The sequence below is a fragment of the Sinocyclocheilus rhinocerous genome, unplaced genomic scaffold, assembly GCF_001515625.1.
Source record: "Sinocyclocheilus rhinocerous isolate Xijiao unplaced genomic scaffold, SAMN03320098_v1.1 scaffold2369, whole genome shotgun sequence".
Classification (NCBI taxonomy): Eukaryota; Metazoa; Chordata; class Actinopteri; order Cypriniformes; family Cyprinidae; genus Sinocyclocheilus; species Sinocyclocheilus rhinocerous.
In genome coordinates, this window is record NW_015645530.1 from 131,150 (window position 1) to 146,434 (window position 15,285).

General features: G+C 35.3%; 1 protein-coding gene and 1 long non-coding RNA gene across 2 annotated transcripts in view; both read left to right on the plus strand.

Moving 5' to 3' along the window:
* The window catches only part of phf11 (PHD finger protein 11), an 11,224-nt gene extending 2,182 nt beyond the window's left edge, over positions 1–9,042 (plus strand). Inside the window, exons 7-19 of the mRNA XM_016509661.1 lie at positions 533–561; positions 708–760; positions 2,199–2,269; positions 3,497–3,537; positions 3,641–3,696; positions 3,822–3,907; positions 4,339–4,367; positions 4,500–4,531; positions 4,626–4,654; positions 5,429–5,519; positions 5,620–6,087; positions 8,483–8,554; positions 8,768–9,042. Of these exons, the coding sequence (XP_016365147.1) occupies positions 533–561; positions 708–760; positions 2,199–2,269; positions 3,497–3,537; positions 3,641–3,696; positions 3,822–3,907; positions 4,339–4,367; positions 4,500–4,531; positions 4,626–4,654; positions 5,429–5,519; positions 5,620–6,087; positions 8,483–8,554; positions 8,768–8,844 (1,134 nt within the window). The 3' untranslated portion in view covers positions 8,845–9,042. The remainder of the gene's footprint in view (positions 1–532; positions 562–707; positions 761–2,198; positions 2,270–3,496; positions 3,538–3,640; positions 3,697–3,821; positions 3,908–4,338; positions 4,368–4,499; positions 4,532–4,625; positions 4,655–5,428; positions 5,520–5,619; positions 6,088–8,482; positions 8,555–8,767) is intronic.
* Positions 9,043–10,954: 1,912 nt separating this feature from the next.
* LOC107706084 (uncharacterized) lies at positions 10,955–11,315 on the plus strand. The gene is made up of 2 exons (XR_001636131.1): positions 10,955–11,028; positions 11,242–11,315. It is a non-coding gene; the product is annotated as an uncharacterized LOC107706084 (long non-coding RNA).
* Positions 11,316–15,285: the final 3,970 nt, after the last annotated feature.

A 15,285-nucleotide genomic window follows, 5' to 3' on the forward strand; every position in this document is an offset into this window, starting at 1 on the left:
TGTGCACAGCCAGCCTTGTACTCTTCTAGGTTAAAAAAAAACTGTCGTCCATAAAATGCGTTGCACAAATTCGAACATCTGGGTTGTGCTGTTCTGTTGTAAATAAATCTTAACCAATGATTCCTAATTGCATCTACTTCCGGAAGGCCAAATAAAGTGATTTTGCTTTTGCCTAGAAACACAGCGTCTCCCTGACATGTTGCTTCAACACTAACTGCGGTTACTTGAAACCACGCCTTCTTTCTTTGCGTGATCATTTGGGCGCATTATGCAAATATTTCCACATGGTGATGTAGATATGTGGGGGCGTGTTAGAATGAGCCGTTTTAGGGGGGCGTGGCAGAGTCTTAACTTTGATAAAGAATATCTCTTTGGTTTTGATACTTTAGTCTTTGCAACTTCAGGGATCTTATCTATGCACAATCAGCTTGTAACACTCCAAAGAGAAAGGAAAACTTGAAATCGCATCATATGACCCCTTTAAAACTTGTTAGTATTATTGTTGTAATTTTTCTCTTTTTAATTTCAATAGCCGTCAACTCCTGATCCTGAAAGTAAAAGGTATGCTGACCTTTATTAATCCACAGAAAGTATCCAGCCTGAAACATGTTCTAGGACGAGATGTGATTAAGACTGTTGTCGTCCATTGTACTGACAAAAAAATTATTTTCCAAGTTCCTTAAACGAGTTTCTCTGTCTATTTACAGACCCTGTGCAAAGCCCAGTCCATCAACCACAGATACAAATAAACACAGTGTGTGTAAGTAAAGGGTCATATTTTTTATTTCGGTAACACTTTATAATAACTTTCATTAATAAATCATTAACAAACATTATATAATGTTTAACTAATCATTACTTAATATATATTTACATATCTAGAAATATGAGACAATGTCCTTGTTAATGTCAACTAATGAACTTATTAAACATTACCAAATGATTAACATATCATTATTTAATGTAAATTGAAATGCTTACAAATGTCATTAAACTTTCAATGCGTTTTAAAAATATACAAATGATTTGTTCATGTACTTTTGAATGCTTACAAATGTCATTAAACTTTCAATGCGTTTTAAAAATATACAAATGATTTGTTCATGTACTTTTGAATGCTTACAAATGTCATTAAACTTTCAATGCGTTTTAAAAATATACAAATGATTTGTTCATGTACTTTTGAATGCTTACAAATGTCATTAAACTTCAGTTCACATTTTAGCTAATGCTCATTTTTACATTTAACAAATGTTGTGAAAATATAGCTTATATGCACTTCACAAACTATTCATGTTAATATATTCATTAACTCACAATGACAGTCTGTAAAGGTCATATATTTGGTCTTTGTTTGTTGTGTTGACTTCTACTATTTGCACATCTTAAATCTATTTATCATTTGTTCATGTTTTTGCAGTACCCAATCTAAAGTGGAGACTATTCATCATTTGTAAATGTTTATAAACATTTACTAATTTTTTTAGTATCTTTATTGGCACTGGACTTTTAGCTACTTTAACAATGTTTGTGTAAAGGGTGGTTAGTTAAGTTTAGCTAAATGCTGACACATTGTAATTGGGGTGCAAAACATGTTTTTATCACCTCAACACATATATTAGTATACTATTGTGTATCATTAAACAGAATATTCCTGGAGTCATACATCAACTGGAGGGGGGGAAAAAACTAATTTTCAAGAAAATACTTCATTTATCAAAGCAATGCAATATAAACAGATTGAATTGTGTTCCCTTATAGTAATCAAATTGACCACTGTACACTTGTTGACCCCTTACCCAACCTTAAACCTACCCATACACCAAACCTGTCCCTAACCCTACCCGTATCACACCTCAACCGCAGCAAAGGTGTTGTGCATTAACAAAAGCTTTTAATCATTGTATAACATCTGTTAAAATCATTTGTAGATTTTCAAGATGTGCATGAGCATATGAATTAGAAGTTTAATGACATTTGTATGCATTTTAATAAACATGAAATGTTAATTATTAGGTAATGTTTAATACATTTATTAGTAAACATTAACAAGCACATTATTTCACATTTCTAGATATGTGAATATATATGAAGTAATGATCCGTTAAGCATTACATCATGTTTGTTTATGATTTATAAATGAAAGTTATTAGAAAGTGTTACCGTTTCTAGTATGAAATGCATTTATGTTTGTTTAGGTTCATTAAACTTAACGTCTGCTCAGAAGGCTTGTGGATCAGCAGACAATCCAGGAGCATTGCATGGCATGGTCAGAACACAAACACACACACTTCAGCTTTCCTCTACATGAAGACACTTGATATTTTCCTCAGTACAGTCATCATCACCATCTAGAAAATAGACTAAAATTGCTCTGTACTATTATCACTAAATATCACTTCTTAACATAAATTTTAACTTGGTTTAATGTGAAATGTAATAAACCTTTTAATAGCTAATTAAAGGCAGGGTATGTGATTTTTCAAAAACATTTCAGAAAACTGATTCGGGCCGAATAGCAAAACAAACTTGTAGCCAATCAGCAATAAGGGGCGTGTCTACTCGTGATGTGGAGGAGAGCGCGTTGAGTGCATGGGACGGACATTAGCCGAGCCGAGCGACAGAAAGATAGAGATGGCGGATAAAAAACAAAAGAGGAAAACGTCTGCGGAACGATAAGGCAAGAAGTAGGACCCGTGTAAATATCGGATCAGCTTTCCAGCGCTGGAGAGAACTCAAGGAGCGGAGGCCTGCGATCGGACGCCGAGGTTGCTTTGTTTCTTCTCAATAGGTGAGTAACACCGTGTCTACCTACACTGGACGCGATCAAACGACCGTTGAAAACCATTTGAAATTTGTGTCAGCACGTCATAAATAGAACCCGGCAGCAGTTCCCTCTCGAGCTTTCACGAGACATCACGGAGATATTTCTCCGTTATGGGAACTCCTTCCCTTCCAACCTTTCCTGAAGTATCTCCGTGATGTCTCGTTCCCGCTCTCAGGGAACCGAAGCGTTTTCTGTCGGGGATTTGTTGCGCTGCGCCGCTCACGTCCGTAGACACGGTGTAACATTGGTTTTGCTTTGTTTCACAGAACTAATCGTTGCCTGGGTTGCGTACGTATATGTGGGGCGGAGCTATCAAAATAGGGGCAAGACCCTTTTGGGGTAGGGGCGTGTTTGTTTTGGTAATTTCAAATATCAACATTGGCTACCAGAAATCACTTACTCTGCCTTTAATGTAACTTAATTAAAAAAATAAAAATTAATGTGTCATTTATTAGGCCTTATCTCAGAGATGAGTGGCTACAGAATTGTATTCACAGATGCTCATTTTACTTGTATTATGCTAAGGAACAAATTATACTGTATCAACAAACAGATATGATCTTGTCAGAATTTGTTTAGAAGACAAATAGACAAACCTACTTGAAAAATAATACTGGTTAAAAGTACAGCTTATTCTAATTTTGTCTTTTTTATCTTATTTAATAACAGAGTAAACGTTATCCATATATGTACAGAGCATGTACGTTTCGGTGAGTAGTCTGTAGAAAACTTTTAATTATGGAATATTGTCTAGTTAGTAATCACAGTGTTATTGTAATGATTCTGCGTTTTGTTTTGTTTTTTGTTTTTTAGATCGCTAAAAGTGGGAACGCCCAGAAGGGGAAAAAATAAACGCATTCTAGACTCCGGTGTTTATTGTATATTTAGTTTTATTTCTCTGTCAGAATGGGAATATGAATTTTAGATATTTCTTGGGCTGCATAAAAAGTCATTAAAATCAAAACAATGAGTCATTTGTGTCTCTCTGTTTTAGATGATGAAAGCCCAACCAGCACTGACCGTGTAGTAGCTCCAGGGGTGTCAGATCTGGAGGACTCTATGCTTCAAAAACAGCCCAATGTGAGTCTCTTATCATAAAAAATTGGACTGTTTGATATGTCCATATGTACCAATGTATCATATTAAACTTCACTGAAACTGCTCAGTCCAAATTAGAAGACACAGTTTACCCAAAAATGAAAATTCTGTCATTATTTACTCACCCTCAAGTTGTTCCAGTCTTGTTTGCCTGTATTGGCTTTCAAAGTAAGACTTGACCCCATTGACTTTTAATATAGACAAAATATCGGAGACATTTTTTCAAATTATTTTATTTAGTTCCACTGAAGAAAGTCAGTCGTACAGGCTTAGAAAGACATGAGGGTGAGAGAATGCAAAAAAAGGCATTTTGGGGTGAATTAACCCTTACAAAGAAAGATTTTAAATGAATCTTAAAAACATTTGGTAGTAAAATTGTAGCAATGAAGTGTTTCTCTGTTCACTTTTAATAGCAGTCCACTCCTGTGCCTAAAAAAACAAGGTATGTTTAGGATTTAGAACCATTTTGAAAGCAAGACAAATACAAAAATACCATAATGTACCATGGTATTTTGGCAAAAACTTACAATCGTTGTTATGTAAAGAAACTTTTTGTGTTTTCCTTTATCTGCAGGCCGTGTGAAAAACTTAATCCATCAACCACAGGTACAAATGTGTTTGTATTTTTGAAAAAAAAAAAAATTACGAGAAGTATCATTTATCATTCCTTACTGTAAAGAAACAATCTCATTATTTTCAGAAGCTGACGATGACACCGACATTGATTCAGTGAGTCTCTCTACACAACACATCACACTCATGTCACACCGTAAACAAGCAGATGTATTTACTGATATTTTCATGTCAAAAATGACAACAAAAACACAACACAAGGCACTTCGGAACAAAGGTATTGTTTGCTACATACATATCAGTCTGATACATGGCAAGAAAGATCCAAGGCTTGAGGACGATCTATAAATGAAACAAAGCTCCCCCATACCTTTTTGGAAAACTTTTCCATAGCTAGGAATTGTAACAAACTGTCAAGCCAGCAACATTAAATGCAGAGGAACAAATTAACCAGGCCTCTTGGGCAAAATTGACACCAAAAGTGACAAGAATTACATTTTTTTTTAATATCTTGCACCATAGTGTTTTTTTTAATAAAACACTTTTTTAATAAACTATTACAATAAGGCTCATCACCATCCAGTAAAGTTACACTTCTGTTCAAAATAATTTTTAATGTTTCTAAAAGAAGTCTGTTATGCTCACCAAGGCTACATTTATGTAATCAAAAATGCAGTAAAATTGTGAAATATTATTACAATTTAAGATAACTGTTTGCTATTGTAATAAATCTTATAATGTAATTTATTCTTCTGAGGGCAAAGTTGCATCCTTGCTGAATAAAATAATTAATTTCTTTTGTTAAAAAAAAACTTTCTGACCCAAACTTTTGAATGGTGTATTATACTCACCACTATACTCAAGTCGCTCTTTTAACTTGCTTGCAGCTAACAGTGTACTTGCTTACATTGTTCTCTCTCTCTGTCTCAGGAAGAGTCTCAGAGTATGTTACCATCAAAAACGTACCATATCACTATTCCCTGTAGCGTTATTTTGAACTCTGGTCTCTTTGCAGAATCAGGTGTGTTCATCTCTCTTCTATTGTCCTGCAGCTGTCACTTCAATGAGGCGTAAACCTGTGGAAATCTTTTTTTTTTTAAACAGTATCTCTTGTGTTTCAGAGCACAGTCTAGAACCTTCTTCACCTGCCGGCGCAGCCCCAGCGGCTGTGTCTACCTCACCTGGGTCTGTCACTGCCCCTGAACAAAAGGAAACACCATCCACAAACAGAACTTCTCCACCACCCAGAGCTCCAACCACTGACCCTGTCTCACCAGGTACCATTTACTCTCTGCCTACCCTGGACTATTTCATCTGTGATCACTCGGGTCAACCCGGGTCACCTCAGCATTCAAGGCCCACTGTAGACGTTCCAGCAGTCCCTTCGACAGGGGTTTCTTCATCACCAGGTCGTCTCGCTGCAGCAGATGCTTCTGATGTGGGTGCCACAGTGAAATCTGAGTCCAGTGCCACCATATTTTGGACCAGATGTAATGAGGCCGGGTGGACTAACGAAATCTTCTCAGAGCTTGTGTCTCAGCTGAGCAGCCTAGGAGAAAGAGTGCAGTCACAGAAAGCCAGCCACCAAGGTGAGAACAGCCTTGATTCAAGCCAGTTTTGTGAAATATTCTGGGTTCAATACAAGTTAAAGGCAAAGAGGCTTCTGCGCTACTAGCGTCACATATTGGAATTACAAAAATAAGGAATGTTTTCAAACAACCTCAAACCCTTACGATTATTCATATCCTTACGATATATCCAAAGTTCTGTCATGAAACTCTAGATGGCGTAGTCTGATAGGTCTAACTAAATATGACATAATGACATCATTATCACATGGTGCAGCTGATTGGTCCTTTTTTGCATCAGCAGCCAATGAGCTCGCTGCTCAACATTCAAATACTTGGCTAGTGTTTGCTGTAGCAGTTGCATTGCGCTTCAGAAACCTTCCACCTCCCCCAGCTCCACCTGTATTGATCTGCTATGTTTGTGGATGTATTTGCTGAAGCAAATACATTGTCATGTACATTACCATGCTAAACTTTCAGAGAGTTGTCATGACTGAACTTATTTTATCTGGGACTTGACAGTAAATTGGCAAAAACTGGAGTTTAGAAACTCTCGATTGAAACCCGAACACTGAATCAAATTTCTCCATCTTGTAAAAGCATTACCAATGTTTACCCTCCTCTTACCTGGTTGTCTGTCTTTGTGTATTTAGGCAAGTCTTTTTAAATTTTGGCTTGCTGTTAACAAACCAATCTAAATTTCTTTTCCCATGTAACGTGTCAGCGATGGTCCCACACACTAGCTATAAAGCCTCTTGCTTTGTCTGCTAAAGTAGCCACTAGGGGTGTGCGATATATATCGTCTGCGATAATATCGTAATTCTTGTTTTAACGATGTGCGATTTGACATTATCGAGTATTTTGCAAAAACCATTCAAAACACCTACAGAGCGCACACAAACATTAGGTGAAGTCTAGAGACATCGCATGTGATTTATCGTGCAGCCTTAGAATGATCACAAATTCAAGACATGGGGGCAGAAAATGTATATATTTATACCACTTCATATAGTTCATCAATTTCAAACAAAGAGTGCCTTTTTTTCTCTAAAAATTACCATGATTACAAATGTGATTATTGATTTCAATAAACAAGAAGTTAAATAAGAGACTTATGTTTTAGACACCATATTTCCTGTTTATGCGGTGTTTTGACAACAAAAAAATAATTCCAAACACAGCACTGTTTTGAGTCTCTGAGCAAATAACGGTGAATTCGTTCCTGAATGAATCAACCATTTAATGATTCGGTTCAATCGCAATGACTCGCTTATTAACAGTGACTTGCTGCCACCTACTAGTGGTTTTAATTTTACATTTAAAGTATCTTTTTATTATTTAAATTCTTCAAATATCAGTATTCAACATTTTATGTTTAATAGGCCTATATCAAAACATTATTTATGCATTTGTAATTGCAGGTTAAATGCATTCATGTCCTGCATTAAACAGTGTGTAAATGCATCTAAATGCCACTTCAGATGCATATTCTGTGTTTCCTCTGCATTGCAAAGATGAATTTTGTTGATACTGATTTCATAATTCACTGATATGGACACTTTTAGAAAAAAAATGGCTTTATAAAGGTAAAAATGCCCATAAAATGTAAAAATCAGTTTAAACTTATTGGAAAAGATTAATTTCTATCAGTGTGAACTGACCACCACCATACAGAATACGAAGAATATCAAAAACGTTAGGAGTCAGCTGTCCACGGCAGTCCTTAAGATACTTAAGATACAGCACACTCAGCAAAATATTGTCTAATTATCGTTATCGATAAAATCCCAGAAAATATCCAAAATATCCAGTTTGTCAATATCGCACACCCCTAGTAGCCACAGTCCAAACTATTGCTATAGGTTGACCTGGAAAGACACTGACGAATTTAAGTGGACCACACTAAATGTTTTTTGGTGCCTGGGAGGCTCAATGTTTACCCTTTTGGGGAGATAAACCCATGAATGGAATACTTATAATAGTCAATGAACAATAAAATGGGTTGAGAGATGTTTTAACCAAAAATATTATAAACTTCACCTTTAAGCTCAATCAACAGCATTTGTGGCATAATCTTGCTATCAAACACATACATTTTGACTTGTCCCTTTTTTAAAAAACAATCTGAGTTGCAGTGAGTAACTTAAGATGGAAGTGACAGAGGCCAATCCACAAATGTTAAAATACTGTTTCTCACTTTAACCATGATATTTGCCTTTTTTAAGTAAAAAGAGGAACGGGTCATTTTTTGTGTATGTGTTGATCACTGATCTATAGTCATTATACTGTTATATTGTCACAAACACTATTAGCTGAGCTGAACTCGTATTGAACCTGAAATATCCCTGTTCTTTAACCCTCAATAAAATGCTGGGTTTTTGTTTATACAACTGAAAAGCTATTAAATATTCCACAGACTATGATGTTGCTCTCAAAGTGTTGGGGGCATCTGGACGGCTGCCTTGCATTATTACTCAGCTGGAACAAGGTAAAGCATTTCATTGTAACCACCTAAATCTAAAGCGTTACGTTATTTCAACCCTTTAACAGTAAGCTTTGAATTTATCCATTCAAATGATAAGTATATAAATGAGTACATTTCTTTGTGCCTTGTAATGAATCACATATTAGAAATTAGAATTGTTATGGGGACTTAAATGGCAGTGTTTCATGAGAATGACTTTGTTCTTTGTGTTTCCAGACCTGGAGAAAGAGGAACGGGATTTGCGGAGGAAAGAAGCAGCACTGAGGGATGCCAAAGCTGTACTAGATGTTTAATATAAACAATCTAACAGACTTTAGATGTTTTATTATTTTTAGCAATGAATTTTTTCAATGTTTATTTTTTAAGTCCAGAACATTTCTGCAGTTTGCCTATGTTATATGTTTTTTTAATGGGGGTTTACAGTATGTCAGTGACAGAAATATTATGAAATATGTCTGCATATGCCGTTTTGATATGATCATTCTTCTGTTGTCATTTTCTAAATAAAACAGTTGCAACTGTAAAAAAACATTCTTTACAGAATGTCGTTCTTAGTATTTTGGATTGTATTTTAAAACAGCTTTTGACACGTTTAAAGGGGAGTTTGAGTGTGCAGTATGTGTCTGTTGTGTATTTTTTCTGTTGACTGGGGGAAGTGAGATCTGTAAACAGATCAGAGCAGGAGACTGAACAGCCAATCAGCACACAGCAACAAACAGCCTCTAATGAGGCTTCAGGTCAACCACAAACGTGCCTGAAGGGCTAGTCAAAGCTTTTACTTACTAGTGTGCCTTCATAAGAGAGAGAAAAAAATTATATTATTCGCGATATGGATACTAGCTGGCAGCAGACACATATTAACAGCTTTAAGAGATTCACCAAAACATTTCCGTAATCTTTCAGACCTGTAAAGCTGCGCTTTGGCGATGAAGTCCAAACTTTGTCTAAACAGTTTTCAGTGAATTGACATAAATATTATAATAATATTTTTAAATAAATATTTCGAAAACATAACACGCTTTAATAAAACCCACGCAAGTAGCCTAGATCAGTTCATGTACATTCAGATATAAAAATGTATTAAATAGTTGTATAAAATTTATTTGAATGTATTTTCATTATCTCAGTTAGATAATAAATATAATGGAATGTGTTACTTATTCATGACCGGCTGTTTTGTGTCTCTGAGCAACATGACGGTGTTTCGTTCTTGAATGAATCAACCGTTTAAATGATTCGGTTCAATCGCAATGACTCGCTTATTAACAGTGACTTGCTGCCACCTACTAGTGGTTTTAATTTTACATTTAAAGTATCTTTTTATTATTTAAATTCTTCAAATATCAGTATTCAACATTTTATGTTTAATAGGCCTATATCAAAACATTATTTATGCATTTGTAATTGCAGGTTAAATGCATTCATGTCCTGCATTAAACAGTGTGTAAATGCATCTAAATGCCACTTCAGATGCATATTCTGTGTTTCCTCTGCATTGCAAAGATGAATTTTGTTGATACTGATTTCATAATTCACTGATATGGACACTTTTAGAAAAAAAATGGCTTTATAAAGGTAAAAATGCCCATAAAATGTAAAAATCAGTTTAAACTTATTGGAAAATATTAATTTCTATCAGTGTGAACTGACCACCACCATACAGAATACGAAGAATATCAAAAACGTTAGGAGTCAGCTGTCCACGGCAGTCCTTAAGATACCAGCACAATAGCACACTCAGCAAAATATTGTCTAATTATCGTTATCGATAAAATCCCAGAAAATATCCAGATATTATTTTTTGTCAATATCGCACACCCCTAGTAGCCACAGTCCAAACTATTGCTATAGGTTGACCTGGAAAGACACTGACGAATTTAAGTGGACCACACTAAATGTTTTTTGGTGCCTGGGAGGCTCAATGTTTACCCTTTTGGGGAGATAAACCCATGAATGGAATACTTATAATAGTCAATGAACAATAAAATGGGTTGAGAGATGTTTTAACCAAAAATATTATAAACTTCACCTTTAAGCTCAATCAACAGCATTTGTGGCATAATCTTGCTATCAAACACATACATTTTGACTTGTCCCTTTTTTAAAAAACAATCTGAGTTGCAGTGAGTAACTTAAGATGGAAGTGACAGAGGCCAATCCACAAATGTTAAAATACTGTTTCTCACTTTAACCATGATATTTGCCTTTTTTAAGTAAAAAGAGGAACGGGTCATTTTTTGTGTATGTGTTGATCACTGATCTATAGTCATTATACTGTTATATTGTCACAAACACTATTAGCTGAGCTGAACTCGTATTGAACCTGAAATATCCCTGTTCTTTAACCCTCAATAAAATGCTGGGTTTTTGTTTATACAACTGAAAAGCTATTAAATATTCCACAGACTATGATGTTGCTCTCAAAGTGTTGGGGGCATCTGGACGGCTGCCTTGCATTATTACTCAGCTGGAACAAGGTAAAGCATTTCATTGTAACCACCTAAATCTAAAGCGTTACGTTATTTCAACCCTTTAACAGTAAGCTTTGAATTTATCCATTCAAATGATAAGTATATAAATGAGTACATTTCTTTGTGCCTTGTAATGAATCACATATTAGAAATTAGAATTGTTATGGGGACTTAAATGGCAGTGTTTCATGAGAATGACTTTGTTCTTTGTGTTTCCAGACCTGGAGAAAGAGGAACGGGATTTGCGGAGGAAAGAAGCAGCACTGAGGGATGCCAAAGCTGTACTAGATGTTTAATATAAACAATCTAACAGACTTTAGATGTTTTATTATTTTTAGCAATGAATTTTTTCAATGTTTATTTTTTAAGTCCAGAACATTTCTGCAGTTTGCCTATGTTATATGTTTTTTTAATGGGGGTTTACAGTATGTCAGTGACAGAAATATTATGAAATATGTCTGCATATGCCGTTTTGATATGATCATTCTTCTGTTGTCATTTTCTAAATAAAACAGTTGCAACTGTAAAAAAACATTCTTTACAGAATGTCGTTCTTAGTATTTTGGATTGTATTTTAAAACAGCTTTTGACACGTTTAAAGGGGAGTTTGAGTGTGCAGTATGTGTCTGTTGTGTATTTTTTCTGTTGACTGGGGGAAGTGAGATCTGTAAACAGATCAGAGCAGGAGACTGAACAGCCAATCAGCACACAGCAACAAACAGCCTCTAATGAGGCTTCAGGTCAACCACAAACGTGCCTGAAGGGCTAGTCAAAGCTTTTACTTACTAGTGTGCCTTCATAAGAGAGAGAAAAAAATTATATTATTCGCGATATGGATACTAGCTGGCAGCAGACACATATTAACAGCTTTAAGAGATTCACCAAAACATTTCCGTCATCTTTCAGACCTGTAAAGCTGCGCTTTGGCGATGAAGTCCAAACTTTGTCTAAACAGTTTTCAGTGAATTGACATAAATATTATAATAATATTTTTAAATAAATATTTCGAAAACATAACACGCTTTAATAAAACCCACGCAAGTAGCCTAGATCAGTTCATGTACATTCAGATATAAAAAGTGGCAGCAGACACATATTAACAGCTTTAAGAGATTCACCAAAACATTTCCGTAATCTTTCAGACCTGTAAAGCTGCGCTTTGGCGATGAAGTCCAAACTTTGTCTAAACAGTTTTCAGTGAATTGACAAATATTATAATAATATTTTTAAATAAATATTTCGAAAACATAACACGCTTTAATAAAACCCACGCAAGTAGCCTAGATCAGTTCATGTACATTCAGATATAAAAATGTATTAAATAGTTGTATAAAATTTATTTGAATGTATTTTCATTATCTCAGTTAGATAATAAATATAATGGAATGTGTTACTTATTCATGACCGTTATTATAAAAGGGTGCCTTTACCTTTATTCAGTGGTGTTTTTTTTCTCTCATTTTAGAACCACCAAAGCAGTGAAGACTTAAAAATAGTAGGATGTAAGATCTTAGAAGGAGCCTTTTTTTAAAGACTATCTGTCATCAGTAATGTCTAGACCTGCTGAGAAATCAAGACAATAGGAACAATAAGAGAGTCTGCATTGGGGGGTTTACAAAGAGTTACTCACCCATCCATGTTTTGTATATTACTGGCTGATGCTGCTGAATGGTTCTGTGGCACATGAATAGAACGCAATTTATTTACTAATAAATCTATCTATGTCTCTCTCTCTATATGCAATAAACAGGCCATATATGGAATTAGTACTATTGCTAACCCACATTATTCCTCCAATTAACAACCAAAGATCTGTGAAGTGAAGTCTGAAGTGACGTGACATGACATGTGGCCAGGTATGGTGACCCATACTCTGAATTAGTGCTCTGCATTTATCCCATCCAAAGTGCACACACACAGCAGTGAACACACACCCGGAGCAGTGGGCAGCCATTTATGCTGCGGCGCCCGGGGAGCAGTTGGGGGTTCGGTGCCTTGCTCAAGGGCACCTCAGTCGTGGTATTGAAGGTGGGAGAGAGCGCTGGACATTCACTCCCCCCACCTACAATCCCTGCCGGTACACCTTTGGGTTAGGAGTCCGACTCTCTAACCATTAGGCCACGACTTCCCCATCTAGGGAAGGTGATCTAGGGACACTTTTAGAATTTTAACTAAATATAACAATTTGTTTTTGTAGAGGTGCTTGATTGTCTATATTTTATTTGGTTAGAAGTCATTGTCATTTCACACTATAACACAGGTCTTTGACATAGAGACAATACTTAGGTTTATTAAATACAGCACTTGTGGAATGTACCATAAGACAGTGTACATAGAGAATCTTTTCAAGCTTTTTGGGGGACTGAAAGTCAGACTTCACAAGTCATACTTACAGGACAAAACTTTTTCAGAGCACCTTTTCTGAAAAGCACATTGCCTTTAGGTAGCTGCATGGCCATGCTGTTAACAATAAACTTAAGAATTGGTTGTGTATTCAACTGTGAATAAAATTAATGCATGAGTGGTTTTAGTGTTAAAGGTACATAACATTTCTGCAGTAACCAGTAAAATTAGGTTCATAGTTGTAATTAATGTTACTGTGCAGATATGAATTATTTCAGGTCCAGGACATCAGTGGAGCAAAACACACATCTGAAGCAAAAAGAAATGTTTACCTTCAGTCTAACATTTGAAGGAGTTTGGTAAGATATAAGCTAGGGCAGCAAAAATGATCATGTTAAACAGATTACTGCATGTCTGAAACATTTCAGTGTCTATTTGACACTCTGAAATCTGCTCAGTCACTTGTTTAATACTATGTGCAATAGAGATCACAGAGGTAAAATGTTAAAATACACTGTAAACTGATATTGTTGGCAATTTATAAATATGCCTAGTTCAGATGAAAGGCAAACGACTGTAACAGACTCATCAAAAATCAATAGAATAAGAGAGGTTTGGTTTGATTCTCAATCACATGTAACTAGTGCAAATACAATAGGTTCATTCAAGAAAGCTGATATTTGTGTGGATATATAAAGTCACCGATACATTATCAATAATTTCTACATAAATGAAAAACACAAAGCTGATCAGCTGCTGATCATTGTACATAGTCATTAAATAAAAGAATAAGCTCAGTTTATCAATATCACCCACTACAGAAAATAGATATCAGTAATTGTCTTCAGTGCTTATGTAAAGTGTTTTCTGGGTAGATTCTCTCTCATTTGTGTGTGTCCAAACACACACACACACACACAGACGGGATAAAGCCTGGTTTGTCTTCCAAAAGGACATGAGCAGCAGTAGTAACAGCAAAGGCAGAAGCAACATTGAAAGAGATCGTAACCACGTGCTGCCACACACACAGTTCAACTCGACAATATGTGTGTGTCTGCACACAGATGACAATTCAAAAGATCTGCTGTTCAAACAGAATCTTTTCAAAGCCTTCAGGTGGAGTATGGTAGAAATCACTGAACTGGCAGTCTATGATGGCACTGTCGTCCACTGAGAGAATGAGAGGAGAGATTACAAACATCAATATATTACTTCATCATATGAATGGCAAAAACTCTCCAATATATAGTTAATATGTCATGACAAATCTTTTTTTTTCAGTCCTTTTTTAAAACTTGTATTGTAGCTTTTTGTTAAAGATACAGCAAATTAAAATAAAAGTATTGCTTTATGATATGTTCCCTTTCACAACTTGCACATTCTTAAATGTTATTTAAACCTTTATTTAAACTTAAAGGGATAGTCCACCCAAAAAAGAAAAATCTGTCATCATTTGCTTGCCCTCATGCTGTAACAAACCTGTATGACTTTACTTCTTCTGCAGAACATGAAAGATGATATGTCGAAAAAAAACGTTGGGAACCAAACAACATTGGAGCCCAATGACTGCATTAACACCGACTTCCATTGTATGACATTTCTCAAAATATTTATTTGTTTTCGGCAGTAAAAAGAAAGTCATATAGGTTTGGAAAGACATGAGTAAAAGATGATAATTTGATCATTAAAAAAGGCCTGTAACACTTAAGGCCTTTGTAAAGTGGCTGGAAGAAACAAAAGTCCCAATTTTCAATTAAAAGAGCTTTTTGGGAAAGATTTTTACTTTAAAATGTGCTGTGCATTAGCTGGACTAGTCTAATAAACAGTTTTAGCATGACTGAAGCTTAAAAAAAACATGTAAATATATGATATCAATATTGTCATATATATATATATACGTATAAAACTACAGTAGCATTA